Source organism: Myotis daubentonii, chromosome 1 (genome assembly GCF_963259705.1).
Source record: "Myotis daubentonii chromosome 1, mMyoDau2.1, whole genome shotgun sequence".
In the NCBI taxonomy this organism is placed as follows: domain Eukaryota; kingdom Metazoa; phylum Chordata; class Mammalia; order Chiroptera; family Vespertilionidae; genus Myotis; species Myotis daubentonii.
This window is the reverse complement of record NC_081840.1, coordinates 73460525-73481453: the sequence shown is the minus strand read 5'-3', so window position 1 is coordinate 73481453 and position 20929 is coordinate 73460525. Positions and strand designations below refer to the sequence as shown.

Here is a 20929-nt window from a genome sequence, read left to right as displayed (position 1 = left end):
AGTTCAGCAAATCTTCTCTCTCACAAAATAATGATAAATTGGAAAAAAATCATCCAAAATAACCCTTTAGAACTCTGGAAATTGACCAAAGGCATACCACAAATTGACAAGCATGTATTTAAAACTATGAGCCTTGTAAGGACAGGGGGAGTCTATGGTGTTTCAGCCTGAAGCTGTTCCCTTGCCTTCCCCATTTTACAGAAAAGAAATTCTAACAGGTCAGGGCAGACTGTGTGTAAGGCCACCCACATGCTCAGGAAAGACCAGAGAGGGACATAGCTCTCTATTCGTCTGTGGCTAAACATCAGTCTTCTCTGTACAAGCAGAAAGTAAAACCTTAGAAAACTTAAAACTACCTGAACTTTACCGGGTTATCCAATCCACATGGGTAGCAGGGTTGTCATATAAGAAATACAAAGGGAAGCCCGGCTGGTGTGGCTCAGTGGTTGAGCATCGACCTAAGAACCAGGAGGTCATGGTTTGATTCCCAGTCAGGGCACATGCCCAGGTTTTGGGCTTGACCCCCAGTAGGGGGCATGCAGGAAGTAGCCAATCAATAATTCTCTTTCATCATTGATGTTTCTATCTTTCTCTCCCTCTTTCTTCCTCTCTGAAATCATTATAAAAGAAGAAATACTAAGGGAAGTCCTTCAGGCTAAAAGAAAATGATACCAGACAGTAACTAGAATCAAATGAAGAAAGAGAGAGCACTGGTAAAGGTAATTATGTAGGTAAATACTATAAAAGATAGTATAAATATAAAAATGCATATAGGTATACTAGTATTTCTCTTTTATTCTTATAACTGATTAAAAAACAAATGCATAAGACAATAATTATAAATCTATACTGCTGGGCTTATAACACATGGAGAGGTGATGTGCATAGCAATATTATCACAAAAGAGCAGAGAGAATAGAATAATATTGGAGCAAAGTTGCTTTATTTCACTTGTTAAGTTTATATTAATTTGTTTCAAGTTAAATACACACTGAGTTCCCTAGAGCAACCACAAAGAATATAACTAAAAAAATAGTCAAAAACTCAACAAAGGAATGAAAATGATACACTAGAAAATATTTACTACAAAGGAAGGCAGTAAAGAGGAACAGAGGACCAAAAAAGACCTGAGACCAAAATCACATATCAAATAACAGAAATAAATCCAACCCTTTGAATAATTACATTATCTATAAATAGATTATACACACCAATAAAGGGAAAATACTGTCAAACTACATTAAAAAATCCAATGTATGCTATCTACAAGACACACTGTATAGATTCACAGACACAAACAGATTGGGAGTAAGAAGGACTGAAGAAGATCTACCACCCAAACAGTAACAATAATCTGCATATAAAACATTTGGAGTCACTTTAAGAAAAAAAAATGTTCGTAGAGAAAAAAGAGACACACTTTTTAGCTATACAAGACTCAATTTATCAGGAAAATATACGTATTATAAACATAAGCACCCAACAACCGAACTCGAAACATGTAAAGCAAAAATGGACAGAATTAAGGGAGAAATAGACAATTCAATAATAACAGTTAGAAACCCAGACCAAGGCAAGGCATAAAGAGGGGACTAACCATAGAGCTAAGCAGAGACGCAGAAACCCTCCTTGGCGCTGCACCTATGGGTCGCAGACAGAGTCCAGGAAGATGAGTGGTATGACCGCCATAGGGAAATCCTGATAGGTACCAGGCGGATTTTTCTGGTACCTATCTGGATTATGAGGAGTACTGAAGAGCCAACTACAGAGCCTGGCACGAGTACTATTCTGCTGCTTCTCAGTCCTATTACTGGAATACTCAGAGGCATCCAGGGTGGATGGCGGCCTATCACATGAATACTATTTACCTACAAGAAATGATACATGGCAACCAGAGATGATGGCCATGCCTCAGACAACCCGGAAGTATCAGCAAGTGTTACCCTTGAACAGCCATCCTCCATGACCTATAGTAGAGTGGCCTATAGTGGCATTTTTGAGAACTTGAAAAGTCTTAAGGCTTTCTGCTGGGCTACATTTATTTTTCAAATTGTTTTGACCTACTAGGTCTATTATCTTATCTTAAGAAACTTCATGGGCCATATTCTTAAAATATTTTGGGGCAAAGGGTGCCATTTTCTATAAGCCATTCCAAAAAGAAACATTTGAAAAGACTGATATATCACTGCTTACTTAAGAACATAAAACAGTTGAGGTTTGAAAAAAAAAAACCAACAGTTAGATATTTCAATACTCCATTCTCAATCAGTTAATGTAATAAACTATATTAATATAGGACAAAACCACATGGTCACCTCAAATGACAATGAAAAAATTTGACATAATCTAACACTCTTTCAAGATAAAAAAAACACACAAAACAAAAATCTCTTAACAAACCAGGAATAGAAGAAAACTTCCTCAGCTTGATAATAGGGCATCTACACAAACCCCATAGCTAACATCACACTTAATGGTCAAAGACAATGTTTCCTACTAAGATTAGGAACAAAACAAGGATGTCTGTTCTCTTTACTTTTATTCAATACTAGGGGCCTGGTGCACGAAATTCGTGCACTGGGGGGGGGGTGTCCCTCAGCCCAGCCTGCCCCCTCTCACATACTGGGAGCCCTCAGGAGATGTCCTACTGACGGCTTAGGCCCGCTCCCTGCTCCCCTTGGGGAGTGGCCCTAAGGTGCAGTCTGGCTTCCCTTTGTGGGAGGTGATTGGGCTGATCAGGGGAAGGTACCAGCCCCATCACCCTGTTGCTGCAGCCACTGCTAGTCACTGCAGCCACCAAAGTGTTTTCATCAACACGGACTCCAGTCCCTTCACCATGAAAAAATGACAACTTTCTTTAGGCATTTTCAAGATGTGCTTTCATAGAATATGACATTTCTTTCTTTATTATTATTTTTATTATCCTCACCTGAGGATATCTTTCCATTGATTTTTAGAGAATGTGGAAGAGAAAGGGAAAGACAGAGAGAAACATCAAAGTGAGAGGAACACTTTGAGGTTGCCTCCTGCAAGAGCCCTGACCTGGGACCTGGCCAGGGACGAGCCTGCAACCTAGGTACATGCCCTTGGTCAGAATTGAACCCAGACCCTGCAGTCAGCAGGCTGAGGCATTATCCACTGAGCCAAACCGGTTAGGGCAGGATATGACATTTCTTAGCTCTCCAGCAGCGGACCTTCGTTTTTTTCTCCAGGAGTGTGGTGGTGGTAAAACCCTAGGTCACCTTCTTGGATTCTTATTACCCAATTTACTAAGAATATTACTAGTGGCATACAGGGAGTTTAGCCAATGAGCGGTCAGAAAAGGTGTTTCCTCTGTAGTTCACACCAATCCCCAGCTCTGCCCCTGCCCAGGACTAAAGCCTTGGGGCCTGGGCAGGGGACCCCCAGCTCCCTCCCATCGGCCCCTACCCAGGCCTAAGGCCTCTGGCCAAAGCATAGACCTGGATAGAAGATGCTTAGCTCCCTCCCATCTCCAGCTCAGCTCCTGTCCAGGCCTAAGGCCTCTGGCCGGGGTTTTAGGCCTGGGCAGGGGACCCCCAGCTCCTTCCGATTGCCGGCTTGGCCCCTGCCCAGGCCAAGGGCCTCTGGCTGAGGCGTTAGGCCTGGGCAGGGGACCCCCAGCTCCCTCTGATTGACAGCTCTGCCCCTGCCCAGGCCTAATGCCTATGGCCGAGGTATTAGGCCTAGGCAGGGGACCACCAGCTCCTTCCAATCGCTGGCTCTGCCCCTGCCCATCTCCCTCTGCTTGCCGGCTCTGGCCCTGCCAAGACGTTAGGCCTGGGCAGGGGACCCCCAGCTCCTTCTGATCGCAGGCTCCACCCTAGCTCCCTTCGATCGCTGGCTCCGCCCCTGCCCAGGCCTAACGCTTTTGGCAGAGGTGTTAGGCCTGGGCAGGGGCTCACTAGGCTCTGATCGCAGGCTCAGGCCCTTCCCAGGAGCCCTCTGGCTCAGGCCCTTCCTAGGCTGCTCAGGGCCCACACATGGCCTACCTCAGAGTGATCTGGGTGCCCTATATTGTTCCCGGGACCCAGGCCACTGGGCGCCTACATATGCAAATTAACCGCCATCTTTGTTGGGTTAATTTGAATACTCTCCTGATTGGCTGGTGAGCGTAGCAGAGGGATGGTCAATTTACATGTTTGTCTATTATTAGGTAAGATTATAGTGGATGTTCTAGCCATCACAATTGAAAGAAAGAAAGAAAGAAAGAAAGAAAGAAAGAAAGAAAGAAAGAAAGAAAGAAAGAAAGAAAGATCTACATTGGAAAAAATAAAATAAAATCTTTATTCACATATGATATGATCCTGCATGTAGAAAATTCTAAAGTAGCCATGCGAGAAACCCCCACATTAGAATAAAAATTTTTCATTAAGTCACAGTATACAGAATTGATCTTCAAAAAACTCAGTTTCTATATAATAGTATTTACAAGTGCCAGCAATGAACAACCTGAAATAAAATTTAAAAAACAATTCCATTTGCATTGGCATCAAAAATACTTCAGAATACAGTTTTAAAAAGAAGAGTAAGACTTACACACTGAAAACTATAATATCTTCCTGAAAGAAATTGAGGAAGAATTAATGGAGAGATATTCTATGTTTATGGATTGGAAGATTCATTATTATTAAGATAAAAGTCCTCCCAAAACTCATCTATAGATAAAATGCAATATATATCAAAATCCCTGCAGGCTTTTCTGCGGAAATTGAAAATTTTACTCTAAAATTTGTATAGGAATGAAAAGAACACTGAAGAGCCAAAAATAATTTTGAAAAGTACAAAATTGGAGGACTCACTCTACCTGACTTTAATATTTACTACTATAAATTCATAGAAATAGAAAGTAGAATGGTGGTTACCAGCGGCTGGTACACAGATGGAATAAAACTGAAGGCTCTGAAATAAATGCTTTTATTTATGGTCACTTGACTTTTGACAAAGGTGATAAGGCAATTTGATGTGAATGGATACATTTTCAGCAAACTGTACACAGGCAATGAGATATTCACCCAATCCACATTCAAAAGATGAATTTAAATCCTTATGTTACTACATCATACACAAAACATTTGATTCAAAATGGATAATAGACCTAAAAATTATAAAACTAAAGTATAAGAGCTAAAATTATAAAACTTCCAGAAAAAAAATAGCAGAAAATCTTGGTGATTTGGGGTTAGTCAAAGAGTTTTCAGATATGACACCAAAAGCATGATCTATAAACAAACAAAACAAAGTTAAATTAGACTTCATCAAAATTAAAACTTCCATGCTGCAAAACCACCACTAAGAAAATGAGGAGAGAGGCCACAAACTATGGGGAAATATTTGAAAATCATAAATCTATAAAAAACAACCAGAAGATACAAAAAACTCTCAAACCTCAATATGAAGACAACCAACCCAACTAAAAAAATAGGCAAAAGACTTGATTGCATTTTACTAGAGAATCCATATGAATGGCAGATGAGCACATCAAAGTTGTTCAAAATCATTAGTCATTTTGGGAATGCAAATTAAAACCACAATGACATACCACTTTATATCCATTAGAATGACTACTACCAAAAAGTCAGACAATAACAACTTCAGGCAAGGATGCAGAGAAAATGGAATTTCATACATTTCTGAATGGAAGGTAAAATGGTGTATCTGCTTTGGAAAACTAAATTTTCAGTTTCTTAAAACTAAACATCTCCAAATGTCCACTGATAGATGAAAGGATAAAGAAAATCTGGTGTTTATATATCTATCTATATAAAACCCTAATATGAAAATTGACCAAATGGCAGAATGACCAGCCAAACGACCAGTCACTATGATGCACACTGACCACCAGGGGGCAGATGCTTAATGCAGGAGCTGACACCAGCCCACAGGCCCAGACCGGCGGTGGGGGCTGGGGGAGAGGCTAGTGAGCAGGTGGCACCAGGCCAGTTAAGGCAGGTGCGAGTGGGGGCCCTGATCACCCCACCAGTTGCCCCACAGGTCAGCCCTGATTGCCAGCCAGGCCTAGGGACCCTACCCTTTTCATTTACCAGGCCTCTAGTAATCTAATCTAATAAAAGAGAAACATGCAAATTGACTGCACCTCTGCTACACCCCAAGCCACACCCACCAGCCAATCAGAGCGACTGCATGCAAATTAACCCACCCAAGATGGTGGCCGGCAGCCATGGAGCTGGAGCAAGCAGGAGGCTTGGTTGCCCTGGCGATAGAGGGAGCCAAGCTTCCCACCTGCCCTGGCCGGCAGTAGCCTCCGCTCAAGGTAACAAAGTTTCAATTATAGAAGATAAATAAATCCCAGATACCTGCTTCCAGCCAGCCTCCACTGGGAGCTTGGTTGTTTGGGGGCCATGGCCAGCCTGCAAACAGCCGTCAGCCCCTCACCCAGGATGGCCACACCCTCATGGGGTGAGGGTCCCCGCTGTGGGGCTTGGCCAGCCTGAAAACAGCCATCAGCTGCTCACCCAGACTGGCCAGGGACTCCAGCAGGACCCCCCACCTGGAAGGGGGTGTGGCCATCCTGAAAACAGCACTCAGCCCCTCACCCAGGCTGGCCAGGCACCTCAGTGGGAACCCCCACCCTGAAGGGGCTGTGGCCAGCATGAAAACAGCCATCAGCCCCTCACCCAGGCTAGCCAGGCACCCCAGCAGGGACCCCCACCCTGAAGAGGCTGTGGCCAGCCTGCAAACAAACATCAGCTCCTCACCCAGGCTGGCCACACCCTCATGGGGTGAGGGTCCCTTCTGGGGGGCTTGGCTAGCTGCAAACAGCCATCAGCCCCTCACCCAGGCTGGCCAGGCACCCCAGTGGGGACCCCCACGCTGAAGAGGCTGTGGCAAGCCTATAAACAGCCATCAGCCCCTCACCCAGGCTGGCCAGGCACCCCAGTGGGGACCCCCACGCTGAAGAGGCTGTGGCAAGCCTATAAACAGCCATCAGCCCCTCACCCAGGCTGGCCAGGCACCCCAGCGGGACCCCCACCCTGATCCGGGATACCCTTCAGGGCAAACCAGCCGGACTCCACCCATGCACCAGGCCTCTATCCTATAAAATTAAAGGGTAATATACAAATTGACCCTAACAGCAGAATGACTGGGAATGACTGGTCTCTGTGACACACACTGACCACCAGGGGGCAGACACTCAATGCAGGAGCTTCCCCCTGGTGGTCAGTGCGCTCCCACAGGGGGAGCTCTGCTCAGCCACAAGCCAGGCTGCCAGCTGCCAGTACAGTGGTGATGGTAGGAGCCTCTCCCGCCTCCTCAGCAGCACTAAGGATGTCCAACGGCAGCTTAGGTCTGCTCCCTGCTGGCAAGTGGATATCCCGCGATGGCTCCCAGGCTGCCAGAGGGATGTCTGACTGCCAGCTTAGGCCCAATCCCCTGGGGAGCGGGCCTAAGCCAGCAGGTGGTCATCCCCTGAGGGGTCCCAGACTGTGAGAGGGCACAGGCCGGGCTGAGGGGACCCCCCCCCCCGAGTGCACAAATTTTTGTGCACCGGGCCTCTAGTATAATCATATTCAACCTTAAAAAGGAATGAAATGCTGACACATGCTACACTATGAACCTGAAGACATTTTTGTTAAGTAAATAAGCCAGACCAAAAAAGACAAATGTTGTATGACTCCACTTATATGAGGTACTTAGAATGGTTAAATTCATAGAAATAGAAAGTAGAATGATGGTTACCAGGGGCTGGAAGGAGGGGAGGAAGGGGAGTAATTGTTATCGAATTTCATTTGAGATGATGTAAAAGTTCTGGAGATGGATAATGGTGATGGTTACACAACAATTTAAATGCACTTAATGTGACTAAATTGTATACTAAAAATGGTTAAAATAGTAACTTTGGTTATGTATATTTTACCACAAAAGTATTGAAAAGTTAAACACAAATTTATATATGACTCAACAACTCCACTCATAGGTATTTACCCAAGAGAAATGAAAACATATATTGAAAACCTTTTACACTAAGATCCACTGAAACATTACTGATAATAACCAAAAAATAGAAATATCCCAATTGTTGCTCAATTGATGAATTAAACAGAATGTGAAGTATGTCGGTCTCTGTCTCTATAAATAACTACATATATATGCATATGTGTATAAATATATACATACTAGAGGCCCAGTGCACAAATTTGTGCACCAGTGGGGTCCCTCAGCCTTGCCTGTGCCCTCTTGCACATCTGGGACCCCTTAGGAGATGTTGGAGAGCCAGTTTTGGCCCGATCCCGCAGGCCAGGCTAAGGGACCCCACCAGTGCATGATCCAGGCCGGGAAGAGATGCAGGAGGTTGGCCAGCTGGGGAGGGAGTGTGGGAGGGCTCCAGGGCATGTCCAGCCTGTCTCACTCAGTCTCTATTGGCCGACCCCGGCAGCAAGCTAACCTACTGGTCAGAGCTTCTGCACCCTGGTGGTCAGTGCACATCATAATGACTAGTCGACTGTCTGCCCCCTGGTGGTCAGTGTATGTCATAGAGAGCGGTTGAGAAGCCTTAGCATATCATTAGCATATTATGCTTTAATTGGTTGAACGGCTGACCAGTCGACTGGACACTTAGCATATTAGACTTTTCTTATATAGGATATGTTATATATATATATATATCTCATATCTAATAATAGACAAACATGGTAATTAACCATACCTCTGACACGCTTCCCATTGGCTAATCAGGGTGATATGCAAATTAACTGCCAACCAAGATGGCGGGTGGCCGCCAGGCAGTTGAAGCGAATAGGAGGCTTGCTTGCTCCAGTGGTGGAGGAAGCCAAGGTTCCCCGCCTGCTGCAGCCCAGCTCTGAGCTCCAGATGCAACAATGTTGCAATTATAGAAGCTAAACAAACCCAGATACCTGCTTTCAGCCAGCCATAGCCTCAGAGCTGGAGCAGGCTCTCAGCTCCAGTGACAGCTATAGAGGGTAAATAAATCCCAGAATAAAAAAAAAGAGGCTGGGAGCTTCAGTCGCCCGCCAGCCTGAAAACGGCCCTCAGCCCCTCACCCAGACTGGCCAGGCACCCCAGTGGGGAACCCCACCCTGAAGGGGGTGCAACCAGATGCAAACAGCCACCAGCCCCTCATCCAGACTGGCCACGCACCCAAGTGGGACCCCCACCCTGATCCGGATCACCCTTCAGGGCAAACCAGCTGGCTCCCACCTGTGCACCAGGCCTCTATCCTATATAGTAAACAGGTAATATGCAAACTGACCCTAACAGCAGAAAGACTGGGAATGACTGGTCACTATGACACACACTGACCACCAGGGGGCAGATGCTCAGTGCAGGAGCTGCCCTCTGGTGGTCAGTCGCTCTCACATGGGAGGAGCTCTGCTCAGCCACAAGCCAGGCTGCCGGCTGCCAGTACAGTGGTGGTGGTGGGATCCTCTCCTGCCTCCTCAGCAGCACTAAGGATGTCTGACTGCGGCTTAGGTCTGCTCCTTGCTGGCAAGTGGATATCCCGCGATGGCTCCCAGGCTGCCAGAGGGATGTCTGACTGCCAGCTTAGGCCCAATCCCCTGGGGAGCGGGCCTAAGCCAGCAGGTGGTCATCCCCCGAGGGATCCCAGACTGTGAGAGGGCACAGGCCGGCTGAGAGATCCCCTACCCCTGAGTGCACAAATTTTTTTGCACCGGGCCTCTAGTATATACACACACACACACACACAATCATACATATACAAACATTTATACACATTATGTGTATACTAGAGGCCTGATGCATGAAATTCATGCAAGAGTAGGCCTCCCTTTCCCTAGCTGCTGGCACAGGCTTCACTCCGGCACTCAGGACCTGGGTTTCCCTCTGGCCACCAGCGGGCACCAGGGACCCAGCCTTCCCTTGCAGCCCTGGCTTCATCTGGAAGGTTGTCCAGTCTAATTAGCATATTACACTTTTATTATTATAGATGTACCTCTATTTCTTTAGCTATACCTGGTACACATACAAGAAGAATACTCTTCAGCTATATAAAGAATCAGAATGTCATTATGAGCTATAACAGAACAGGGTTGAACCCTAGAATGTAATGCTAAGTAAAAAGGCCCAATTCAAAAAACCATATATTGCAGTGATGGTGAACCTATGACACGTGTGTCAGAGGTGACACAAGAACTCATTTTTTTGGTTGATTTTTTTTTTGTTAAATGGCATTTAAATATATAAAATAAATATCAAAAATAAAAGTCTTCGTTTTACTATGGTTGCAAATATCAAAAAATTTCTATATGTGACACGGCACCAGAGTTAAGTTAGGGTTTTTCAAAATGCTGACACGCCGAGCTCAAAAGGTTCACCATCACTGATATATTGTATGATTTAATTTATCAATTTAATGTATCAAGTGAGACAGAAAATAGACCATTGGTTGCCTAAGGCTGAGGGTGGCAACTGGTATAAACTGCAATGGACATAAAGAATTATTTTGGGGTGAAGAAAATGTTTAAAACTGAATTATAGTAATGGTTGTACAGTTCCATAAATTTATTAAAATTCACTGTTTTCTACATTCAAAAGAATAAGTTTTATGATACATAATAAATTATAGCCAAATAAAGCTGTTTAAAAATAATTTTCTCATTGTCAGGCATTTAACTCCTACTTTTTAAAAATAATAGCTTTACTGAAATATAATTCAGATATCATACCATCAAAAGAGTGTAATTCAAAGGGTTAGTGGTTTTTAGTAAATTTACAGAGTTGTGTAATCATTACCTCAATCAATTTTAGAACTTTTTCATCAGCTCCCCCCTCCCCCCCAATCCCATTAGTAGTCACTCCCCTTGTCTGCGATGACTACATCTTTCTATCTGTTCTGGACATTTATATAAATGGAATCATGTAATATGTGGTTATCTGTGACTGGCTTCTTTCACTTAGCATACTATTTTCAAGGTTCATTCATGTTGTAGTGTCTATTAGTACTCTATTCCTTCTTATGAACAAATCATATTACATTGTAAGGATATAGCGCATTTTATTTATCCATTCATCAGTTGAATGTTTGGGTTGTTTCTACTTTTTGGCCATTATGAATGATGCTGATTTGAACATTTGTGTACAAGTTTTTGTATGGACATATGGGAAATTGTTGAGTGAAATTGCTGGGTCTTAAAGTAACTCTATGTTTAACCTTTTGAGACAATCCAAAGTGGCTGTGGCATTTTACATTCCCATCAGCAGTATATGAAGGTTCTGATTTCTCTACATCCTGTCCCATACTTCTTATTAACAGTCTTTTTGATCAGAGCCATTCTACTGGGAATAAAGTGTTGTTAACTCTGTAGTTTTGATTTGCGTTTTCCTGATGGCTAATGATGTTGAACATCTTTTCATATGCTTATTGTCCATTTGTATATCTTCTTTGGAGAAGTGGCTGTTCACATCCTTGGCTCATTTTTAAATTGGTCCGTTTGTCTTTTTAATGTTGAATTGTGAGAGCCCTTTAATCTAGATACAAGTCCCTTATCAGATACATGATTTGCAAATATTCTGTCCCATTATGTGGTTTTTCCCTCCACTTTCTTGATGGTGCCCTTCACAGCAAAAAAGTTTTTAATTTTGATATACTCCAATTTATTTATTTTTTATTTTGTTGCTTTTGTTTTTTGTGTCATATTGAAGAAACCACTGCTTAAGCCAAGGTTATGAAAATTTAAGGCTACTAAAAAATACTTTCTGGGGTACCACTCCTAGGTGTTTCATTTAGTAAGTCTGTGGTGAAACTTGAGAACTTGCCAGGTTATGCTGCTGTGCTGGTCCAGGGACAAAAGCCTGTAGGAAACTTCAAAGCAGCCAGACAGAAGGAACCTGAGCCCCAGTATCCAGACCACTTCCCTTAAAACACCCACCTACCCAATAATATTACCTTAAAGAGAAATGAAAGTTTATCCTGAACTGTAACAGCAGCTTAGCTTACATCCTAGCACACATCCCCTGGATCACAATTGTTTCAACAGGAAGAAAAGTAAAGGTATAATTCCCACCCCTCTCATTTTATGCAAATTCACACGTGAAATCTAAACCCTCTTGGCTTTAGAGATATTTGCCTACAGAGAAGGGTAGCTTGGAACACTGTTTACAATTGAGTGCATGTCTCGTGATAGTTGGTGAACACAATTCACAGAGCCCTGTTTTGGCAGCATTGTTGAGGCTGGGGGATTATAATGCAAGCAGGCAGTTCAGTTACCTCTCCCATTTAAGTCCCAGTCATAGCTGGGTAACACCAGGTTTCCAATACAAATTTACTTGAATGTCAACCATAGCAATGATTCTGAATGATGTAGAAAGCCTTTCTAAATAGCAGCAGGGAGTGGATCTGTGTCTTTTCCTTCCTCTCCTCTTAACACTCTAATACAGTGGTTCTCAACCTTCCTAAGGCCACGACCCTTTAATACAGTTCCTCATGTTGTGGTGACCCCCAATTTCATTGTTACAAATTGAACATAATTAAAGCATAGTGATTAACACAAAACAATATGTAATTATATATGTGTTTTCCAATGGTCTTAGGCGACCCCTGTGAAAGGGTCATTCGACCCCCAAAGGGGTCGCGACCCACAGGTTGAGAACCGCTGCTCTAATACAAAAGGCCCTTAGAGCACTTCAGCTCTTTCACTGACTTTCCATGGGAAGACCTTGGGTATTCATGACAACCTGAATCACCAATGGGGCTTGGATACTTGTAGGGCAAAGAGGGAGGCTAGTAGGAGATCACCTGCATGGGGAATATGTTTCAATCCTAAACTCTCTTTGGTAAAACTCTTTGCTAGTGTTTAATTAGTTTCTAAAAACACTCACAATATTAAAGGAAGGTGGGAGGTGGGATTGGGAGGTCGTAGAGTAGAAACTGAGAAAGGGAAGGAATGCACATACCTTACAAACTGGCTGAATAAGGCTGTTGTGTTCCTGATGATACGAGCAGCCTGGGACTCCTCGCGCTGGCATCTCTGCAGTGTTAATCCGTCATCCATGTGGCCTTCCTGGTGGAGGATGACCTGCAGAGCAAAGCACACCAGGTCCAGGTTACACATTCTCCACAGCTGGGCAGTCAACATTTCTTGCAGCGCTTCCCTCCACCCTTGTCCTCTTTTCCCCCAACCAAGTTCCCCCAGGCCCATTTGAAAATGGGATATTAACAAAGTTATTTTGCCCTAGTACTGACAAGAATCGTCCTTGAGGCATGATTCCTTGATGAAAATAAAATTTTATTTGTCACTGTGGTATGAATTATAATAAATTCCTTGGGCCTAGATGGCAAATTTGAAAGGATGAAAAAATATTTTATATATTTCTCTTAAAGTGAACACAAAATCTTACTCTTGGCCACTGAAAGTCATTTTTTAGAGACTTAACCTTCAGAGATAAATTGAGAAAGAAGAAAGACACATTAAAGAAAATCCCTCTGCTAGGATCAGGTTTGCATTTCTCTCCTGAAGGAGAGAGGGGCTGGCAGGGTTGGCTCACTGTTGAACTGGGGAAGTAGCTCAAGGTGGTATCTGCTTCTCAGGGAGGCTTGAGAGACCTGACAGCATAGGCTCTGGTATCAGCAACCCGAGCTCTAGTTCTGCTACTCAATTCTTAGCTGTGCGACCTTAGACAAGTTCCTTAACCATTTTCTGCTTCAACTCTACCATCTGCAAATGGACATATCTTAAAGGGGTGTTTGGAAGATTAGATGATTTACATGTAAATCATTTAGTATGTTTCCTAGACTATGAGGTACTCAATGAATGTTTGTTATAAGGGGCAGTATGGTACTGATCTCAGATTGGTTATCTGGAAGCTAGGCATAATTATTGATCACTAATGACACCATGGCAATTTTTGGGTAAGGGTAGCAGCTTTTGGTATGGAGGTCAGTAGTTTTGTTTTTTTCCCCCCTAAAAGGGTCAAATATGTGCAGATATTAATTCGGATGGTTTGATTCTAGTTAAAATCAGGATCAAATCTTGATTCAAGGTTCAAGTTCCTGGCATAGTTTCCTCTTGAGTAAGTGAAGGGAGACCATTTGTAGGTCTTGCATGATTTGGAGTGGATAGATTTGTCAGTCTATATGTCAAATAAAAAACACACATATGGCGTTAGAAAATACCTTTAGAATAATGATTTTTGGTCTTTCTCATTCTTAGCACAAAGAAACAACTTATTTTCCTTCCTATGTGAAAATCTCTTTCTTATGTTTTTTATTCTGAAAATATGTCCTGATAGAATGAATTCACACAGGAAGTAGAATACTGGCTTGCAAGAGTTCGTGATCTCTTTGTGTAAAAATGCTTCACATTCCATCTACATATTATAGCTCTAGCATCAGTAAAGGATGCCCCTTTGGAGTCACCATTTCAAACATTACTTTGCCACAACTTCCCAGCAACTGGTTAACAGCGCTGCATTTGGATTTGACAAAGCACTGCCACTACGTTTACTCTGGCCTCATTCCCAGCTTTCTGGTCCCTACAGACCCAAATCCTTAGGTTTTGCTTGTTCACATAACACATTCCAGCTGACCAGCCAAATAAGAAAGTAATGAGAAATGGGGAGATGCAGCTGTTAGTATATTGTTGTTATGTCCCCACAGATCTCTGCAGCCCTGTTCCTAAGGTCCTTTTTTCCCCCCTTGGGGGAATTCCATAGCCCAATAGCAGAGAGCACAAGCATGAGATATGAATGGGAGAGAGGACATTTCCTTTAAGGTAAGTTACATTCATGAGGCTTTCCACTGTGTCTGTTCTCCATTGGTTTTCCAAGGTTCCTGTTTTGTGTCATAAAATGCCGAACACAGAGATGGACATTCTTTGTATTTTTAGAGGGAAACGCCACCTATTCCTCACGAAATGTCAAGGGCTGAGCATTACAACACCATTTAGAAAGTGCTTCAGAAAGGACCTGCCAAAGCCTCCTGCACATTTCAGCAGCTAAGTGGACCTAGGGACTATGGCTCTGGGAGAGAAAGGCAGGGTCAGGCACAGTAATTCCACACCACAATCTGGGGCCTCTCCTAGTTGACAGGGTTCTTTGAGTATGTCCCCTCCCAGGCAGAGTTACAGCCAAGACCCACATAGTCCACTCTCTTTAAATGTCACTATTATCTTAGTAGGTATGAAAAATTGTGGAGGCTCTAGGTGATATTATCATACACTGTAGAGGATTTAGTTTTCTGTTAGGTTGGTAGGGTAGATGATGGATTTTTGGCATTTACTTTAAATGTGCCCTTATTTCTAGGGTATAGTCTTTGTTCCCAGAATAGAGCCCTTTTGGGATTTAATTGAAATTTTAAGGGTATTTTCAAGGGTCATTCCAACTTGAGGGACCCTGAACCCCAACCTCTGTCTCCCTAGTACTGTCATACTATCCACATCGCTGCTTTGCTCTTCTCCCTTACAGCTTCCACTGTCTGTCTGCTGTCTCACCTTCACAGCCCATCCACAGGCATCTCAAGATCCCAGAGGAAATTGCAGGTAGGATTTCAGGTTCACATTTCTACAGTTCCATCCATTCTGCAATCTTGGCCCCTCAAGTCACAGAAACCTTGGCTGACCTGGTCCCTAACCTGTCTCTCCAGCCCAATGATGCTAGCACACACCCCATTCTTTGGTGCTGCAACTCAGCAAATACACCAGGGGAAGTGGTGACAAAGGTGAGGCTCACCTTAAAGCACTTACACTCTATTTGGGATCTTTAGTGCTCATGTCCTGGGTGCTCTGGTAGTTGAAACATTCAAATGGTTCACTTGATTTTGGTTGTGTTTTATCCAGCCTTTGTAATTGTTTGCAGAGGAAGGGCTGGGCTCCTACAAGCTATTGTGTGGCCTCTTCTTTATTCTCTTTTCTATCTCCTCTTCATCATATTATTTTCTCTTTTCTGGATATTTTCCTGGTATGTTTTATTTTATGCAAAAGTAAGCTATTACCTTATGGTTTGCTCCCAACTTCCTCTCTCTTATCATCATCAGCATTCTGGGAAACTAAACTTTTCATTATCTCTACCCTGGACTGGGATACCTGAACTAACCTATATAATACCAGAACCTCATCTAGGACTCCTTGACTAACCAATCCCATGTTTTGTGAGGGTTTTCCAAGAAAAAAATAGCATCATGCCCTTGGCATTTATTTTCTGGTTCCCATCAAAAGAAACTCTCTTATGGCAATTGACTTCCTGGTAAAAAAAAAAAAAAAAAAAAAAGAAAAAGAAAAAAGAAAAAAAGATGCTGTGTGTGTCCAAGCCAGTTTCCCATGATAATAGTCATGATGGACCACGCAGATCAGGATGCATTCTCTGTGGAGACAACATCCCACAATATCTCGCCTCTCTGCATATTGGTTCCTGTGGGCTTATTACCATGCATTTGCCTTTTCTCTGTAGAGATTCTATTTAGTCTCTATATTACAAAAACTGCACAATAACTCAATGATCCACTTAAATGGAGGGAGCAATGATGTGGTTAATCCCCAAACACTGTACCACCAAAAGCCATTTGGTGCAGGTTTTAGAGTCCATTGAGCAAGTTCTACCGCTCCTCACATAAGTGCCTGCTGTCTAACTTCCTTTTTGCACCGAAGAAATTAGCCTGTACTATCAGTCACAGAAAGCAACTAAACATACATCATGTTCACCTAATTCTCACAATCACTTCTCTAGCCCAGTAGCTTCCATCTCATAGAAGTGTAAAACAATTCTAAACAGCCTTTCTGACTCCTCACCTTTCTTTTTAGGGGTCCAAGGCGGGATGTCTTGGCATCTTGTGCTTTGTAGGTCACCCACAGACCACTGGCTACGTGCTGGACAAAGCAGACAGAATCTCCATACTTGATTTCTGGAACTCCCATGCCTTCTATATCTCTTTTGTGACTGGAATCTAATTTCTCCTTGATTTCCTATTTCACAGAAAATGAAAAGAAACAAACGCAGGCATGTCTGATTAAACAGAAACACAACACAGAAAACAAATCACCCATGCTGAATTTGTAAGCCAGAGAACTGATTACCAAAATAATCATGATGCTTCTGTCCAAGCCAGGATTTTAGCAGCGCCTGCTTCCCTTATCTGCTGTTAATTGTAAAATCAATGGTTTCAAGTTTTGGCCACTTTAGTGATTATTTAAGTCCATGGGAAAAGGAGACGGCTGGTCGGTCTCCCTTTGGTTCTGATTTTATATAATTCTCGATTATATTTTCTACTTTTATAGTCCTGACTTATCTTGATAATTAACTATTTTCCAGTCAATTAACTTCCTTTCATCAAGTTTTGTATCTTCCATAATTTTAATGGCTATCTTATATAAATGCTTCAGGGACTTTAAAAATATCATTATAGAAGTCAGAAGAGAAAGCAGACTTCTCAAGCATGTGGGGCTACTGGGCACAACTGTCATGCCCATCACTTATGGCCTTCTCAGTTGTGTGCTGGAGTCATGGTTTCATTCTTCCATAGACACTGTTTCACTAAACTTATGAAAAAAGGAGTTAGCATGCACAAGGAGTCCTCTTGGTGACAACCTGAGGTGCCTGTCACAGAATGAGTCTGGAAGTAGACCCATCTATGGTAACTCTGTTCCCTCTTCATCAATCAGAGTCTGCGTGGTTCTACTCTACTTCTGTATTAAAGTACTTATTTGTAAAAGCCATGTGCTTAGGAAGTATTCAGATTTTTTTCCTACAGAAAAAAATGTTGTGTGCTATTCCCTCTGCTTGTGACAACTCCATTCTCATTTTTAGTGATAGAACAAGAGTAACATATATATTGAGCTCTTACCATGGGCAAGGCAGTGTTCCAAAATCTTTACATATATTAACTCTTCATAGCAGCCTCTGTTGTGGCTACAGATATTCTCCCATTTTTACAGAGGAGAAAATAAAGGCAAATATTTTGCCCAAGGTCACTCAATAAGTAGTGAAAGGACCAAGATTTAAACCAGGAAGTCCAGCTCCAGAGACTTGCTCTTTCCCACTGCTCTAAACTCCTACTCACCCTACAATACCCTGCTCAGATGCCACCTTCTCTGTAAAGGCAGAGTTAATTCCTCTACTGAGCAATTAGCAACTCTAATTGTAAATGTGCTTGTTTAGATGACACTTTCCATTTGCTAGGCTATAAAAGAATCAAGGGCATGGGCCAGATTTAAATTAATTTTAGATTGCTAGTCCAGAGAATCCATATACTGAGAGAATATATATCTGAGTAATTTCATATATATATTATATGTAGTATATATATATTTAAAATTTATCTTTATTGTTTAAAGTATTACAGATGTCCCCTTTTCCCCCCACTGACCTCCCTTCTCCCTGCTCCTGTCCCCTCCCCAGGCCTTCACACTACTATTGCCTGTGTTCAGCGTTATGCATATATGCATATAAGTTCTCTGGATGATCTCTTCTTTCCCACACCCCCTAATATATTTTTCATTTCTGCCCTTATTTCTTTTCCTTCAAACCTTCATAAAAGTAAAATTAGTTATTTTTAACATATTTATAGGATCATTTTGAGCAATGTTAACACTTCAGAAGAAATTCTTATTTTAAATGTATGTTGAAACATTGGCTGGATTGTTAAATATGACCTCTTTCTCAACACAAAGATTTCCAAAGAAACTTATTTTGATTTTATTCCGGCTTTCCAATAAAAAATCTAATGGGAAAATAGAATTTGATATATTAGGATTTCTTTATAGGCAAGTGGTTAAGAGTACATTTATTCTAAATAAAGATAACAAAACAGTGAATACTTGAGTTCCACTTCAGAAATACCCATAATTCTGAAGCTACTCAGGCCAGTGAAAGATTTAAGTATGTCAAGTTTTCATCTCCAGCATGTTCTGTAACCATAGGCAGTGCAGCAAAATAAAAATAATGCATACCACAACAGGTAAATGTAAATTATTACACTGATCTCGAAGAGCTCACAGTTAAAACAGTAGATGCTCCCAAACTGTCCAGGATGATGGACTTTTCATTTCTTTTTCACTTTTCATTTATTTAAATATGATTTTGCCAAACAAACAAAAAATCTAGGATTTTTTTCTAGAGTCTCTGAAATAAATGGATCATTATTATATAGAGAATGGAGTGTCTCACTGTGTCTTTGCTTTTACAAAATAGCATTAACTCCCCAAATTTTATGACAGTCACTGCAGTGGCTGCTTCTAATTTAAAAGAACAGGAGCAACAACAACAAAATCTAACATATACAGATAAACCAACAATAAAGCCTACTCAACCAAAACCTAAACAACAGTGACATATCATTAAGGAAAGGGAGTAGTCCACAATAGAGAGAAGCCTGGTTTGGTGGACAGCAGGCTGGGCATTTTCTTCTGACTGGAGCATGAAATAATGCTCCCTTCTCTGTTATCACTTGAATATGCCCCAGATGTACTCTTCTCCTGGAAATGGAACCTTCCCAAAGGAGAGGACTAATCCAATGACTCTCTTTCAATAACTCCCTAGTGCCTACAGAATTCTCATTTCTAACTTTTATATACCATATGCTTTAATTGAATTGGCCTATGGTGCTTTGAAAAGTGAAGTGTTCCATTCCTCTGGATCTTTATTGACATGACTAGAGGCCTGGTGCACAAAAATTTGTGCACTCAGGGGGTCCCTCAGCCTGGACTGTGTCCTCTCACAGTCTGGGACCCCTTGGAAGATGACCACCTGCTGGCTTAGGCCCGCTCTCCGGGGGATTGGGCCTAAGCTGACAGTCAGACATCCCTCTGGCAGCCAGGGAGCCCTCAGGGGATGTCCACTTGTCAGCGGGGAGCAGGCCTTAGCTGCAGTCAGACATCCTTAGTACTGCTGAGGAGGCGGGAGAGGTCCTGCCACCACTGCTGTTCTTGCAGCCATCAGCCTGGCTTGTGGCTGAGCAGAGCTCCCCCTGTGGGAGCACACTGACCACGAGGGGGCAGCTCCTGCATTGAGCATCTGCCCCCTGGTGGTCAGTGTGTGTCACAGAGACCAGTCATTCCCAGTCGTTCTGCTGTTAGGGTCAATTTGCATATTACCCTTTTATTATATAGGATAGAGGCCTGGTGCACAGGTGGGGGCCTGCTGGTTTGCCCTGAAGGGTGTCCTGGATCAGGGTAGGGGCCCACTGGGGCGCCTGGCCAGCCTGGGTGAAGGGCTGATGACTGTTTGTAGGTTGGCTACAGCCTCTTCAGGGTAGGGGGTCCCTACTGGGGTGCCTGACCAGCCTGGGTGAGGGGCTGAGGGCCATTTTCATTCTGGCCACACCCCCTTCAGGGTGGGAGTCCCCACTGGGGTACCTGGCCAGCCTAGGTGAGGGGCTGATGGCTGTTTGCAGGCTGGACAAGCCCCCAGTGGGGACCCTCACCCCATGGGGGTGTGGCCAGCATGGGTGATGGGCTAAGGGCTGTTTGCAGGCTGGCCACGCTTCCAGTGGGGACCCTCACCCCATGGGGGTGTGCCCAGCCTGGGTGAGGGGCTGAGGGCTGTTTTCAGGCTTCCCACAGCCCCTTCAGGGTGGGGTTGTTCTGCTGGGGTGCCTGGCCAGCCTGGGTGAGGGGCTGATGGCTGTTTGCAGCTGGTCACAACCTCTTCAGGGTAGGGTCCCTACTGGGGTGCCTGGACAGTCTGGTTGAGGGGCTGAGGGCCGTTTTCAGGCTGGCCAAGCCATTCCAGCGATGGAAGCTCCCAGCCTCTGGTTTTTTTCTTTTTCTTTTTTATTCTGGTATTTATTTACCTTCTATAATTGAAACTTTGTTGCTTTGAGTGGAGCTCAGAGCTGGCCAGGGCGGGTGGAAGGGAAGCCTCCTGCTCACTGCAGCTCCATGGCCACAGCTGGCTGAAAGCTGGTATCTGGGGTTTATTTACCTTCTATAATTGAAACTCTATTGCTTTGAGTGGAGCTCAGAGCTGCCATGGCAGCTTGGCT

The 20929-nt window shown here is 43.3% G+C and overlaps 1 protein-coding gene across 1 annotated transcript in view; it reads right to left on the bottom strand.

Moving 5' to 3' along the window:
• RYR3 (ryanodine receptor 3) overlaps positions 1-20929 on the bottom strand; it is a 546057-nt gene that overhangs the window by 267427 nt on the left and 257701 nt on the right. Inside the window, 2 exon segments of the mRNA XM_059705681.1 lie at positions 12913-13034; positions 16740-16913. Of these exon segments, the coding sequence (XP_059561664.1) occupies positions 12913-13034; positions 16740-16913 (296 nt within the window).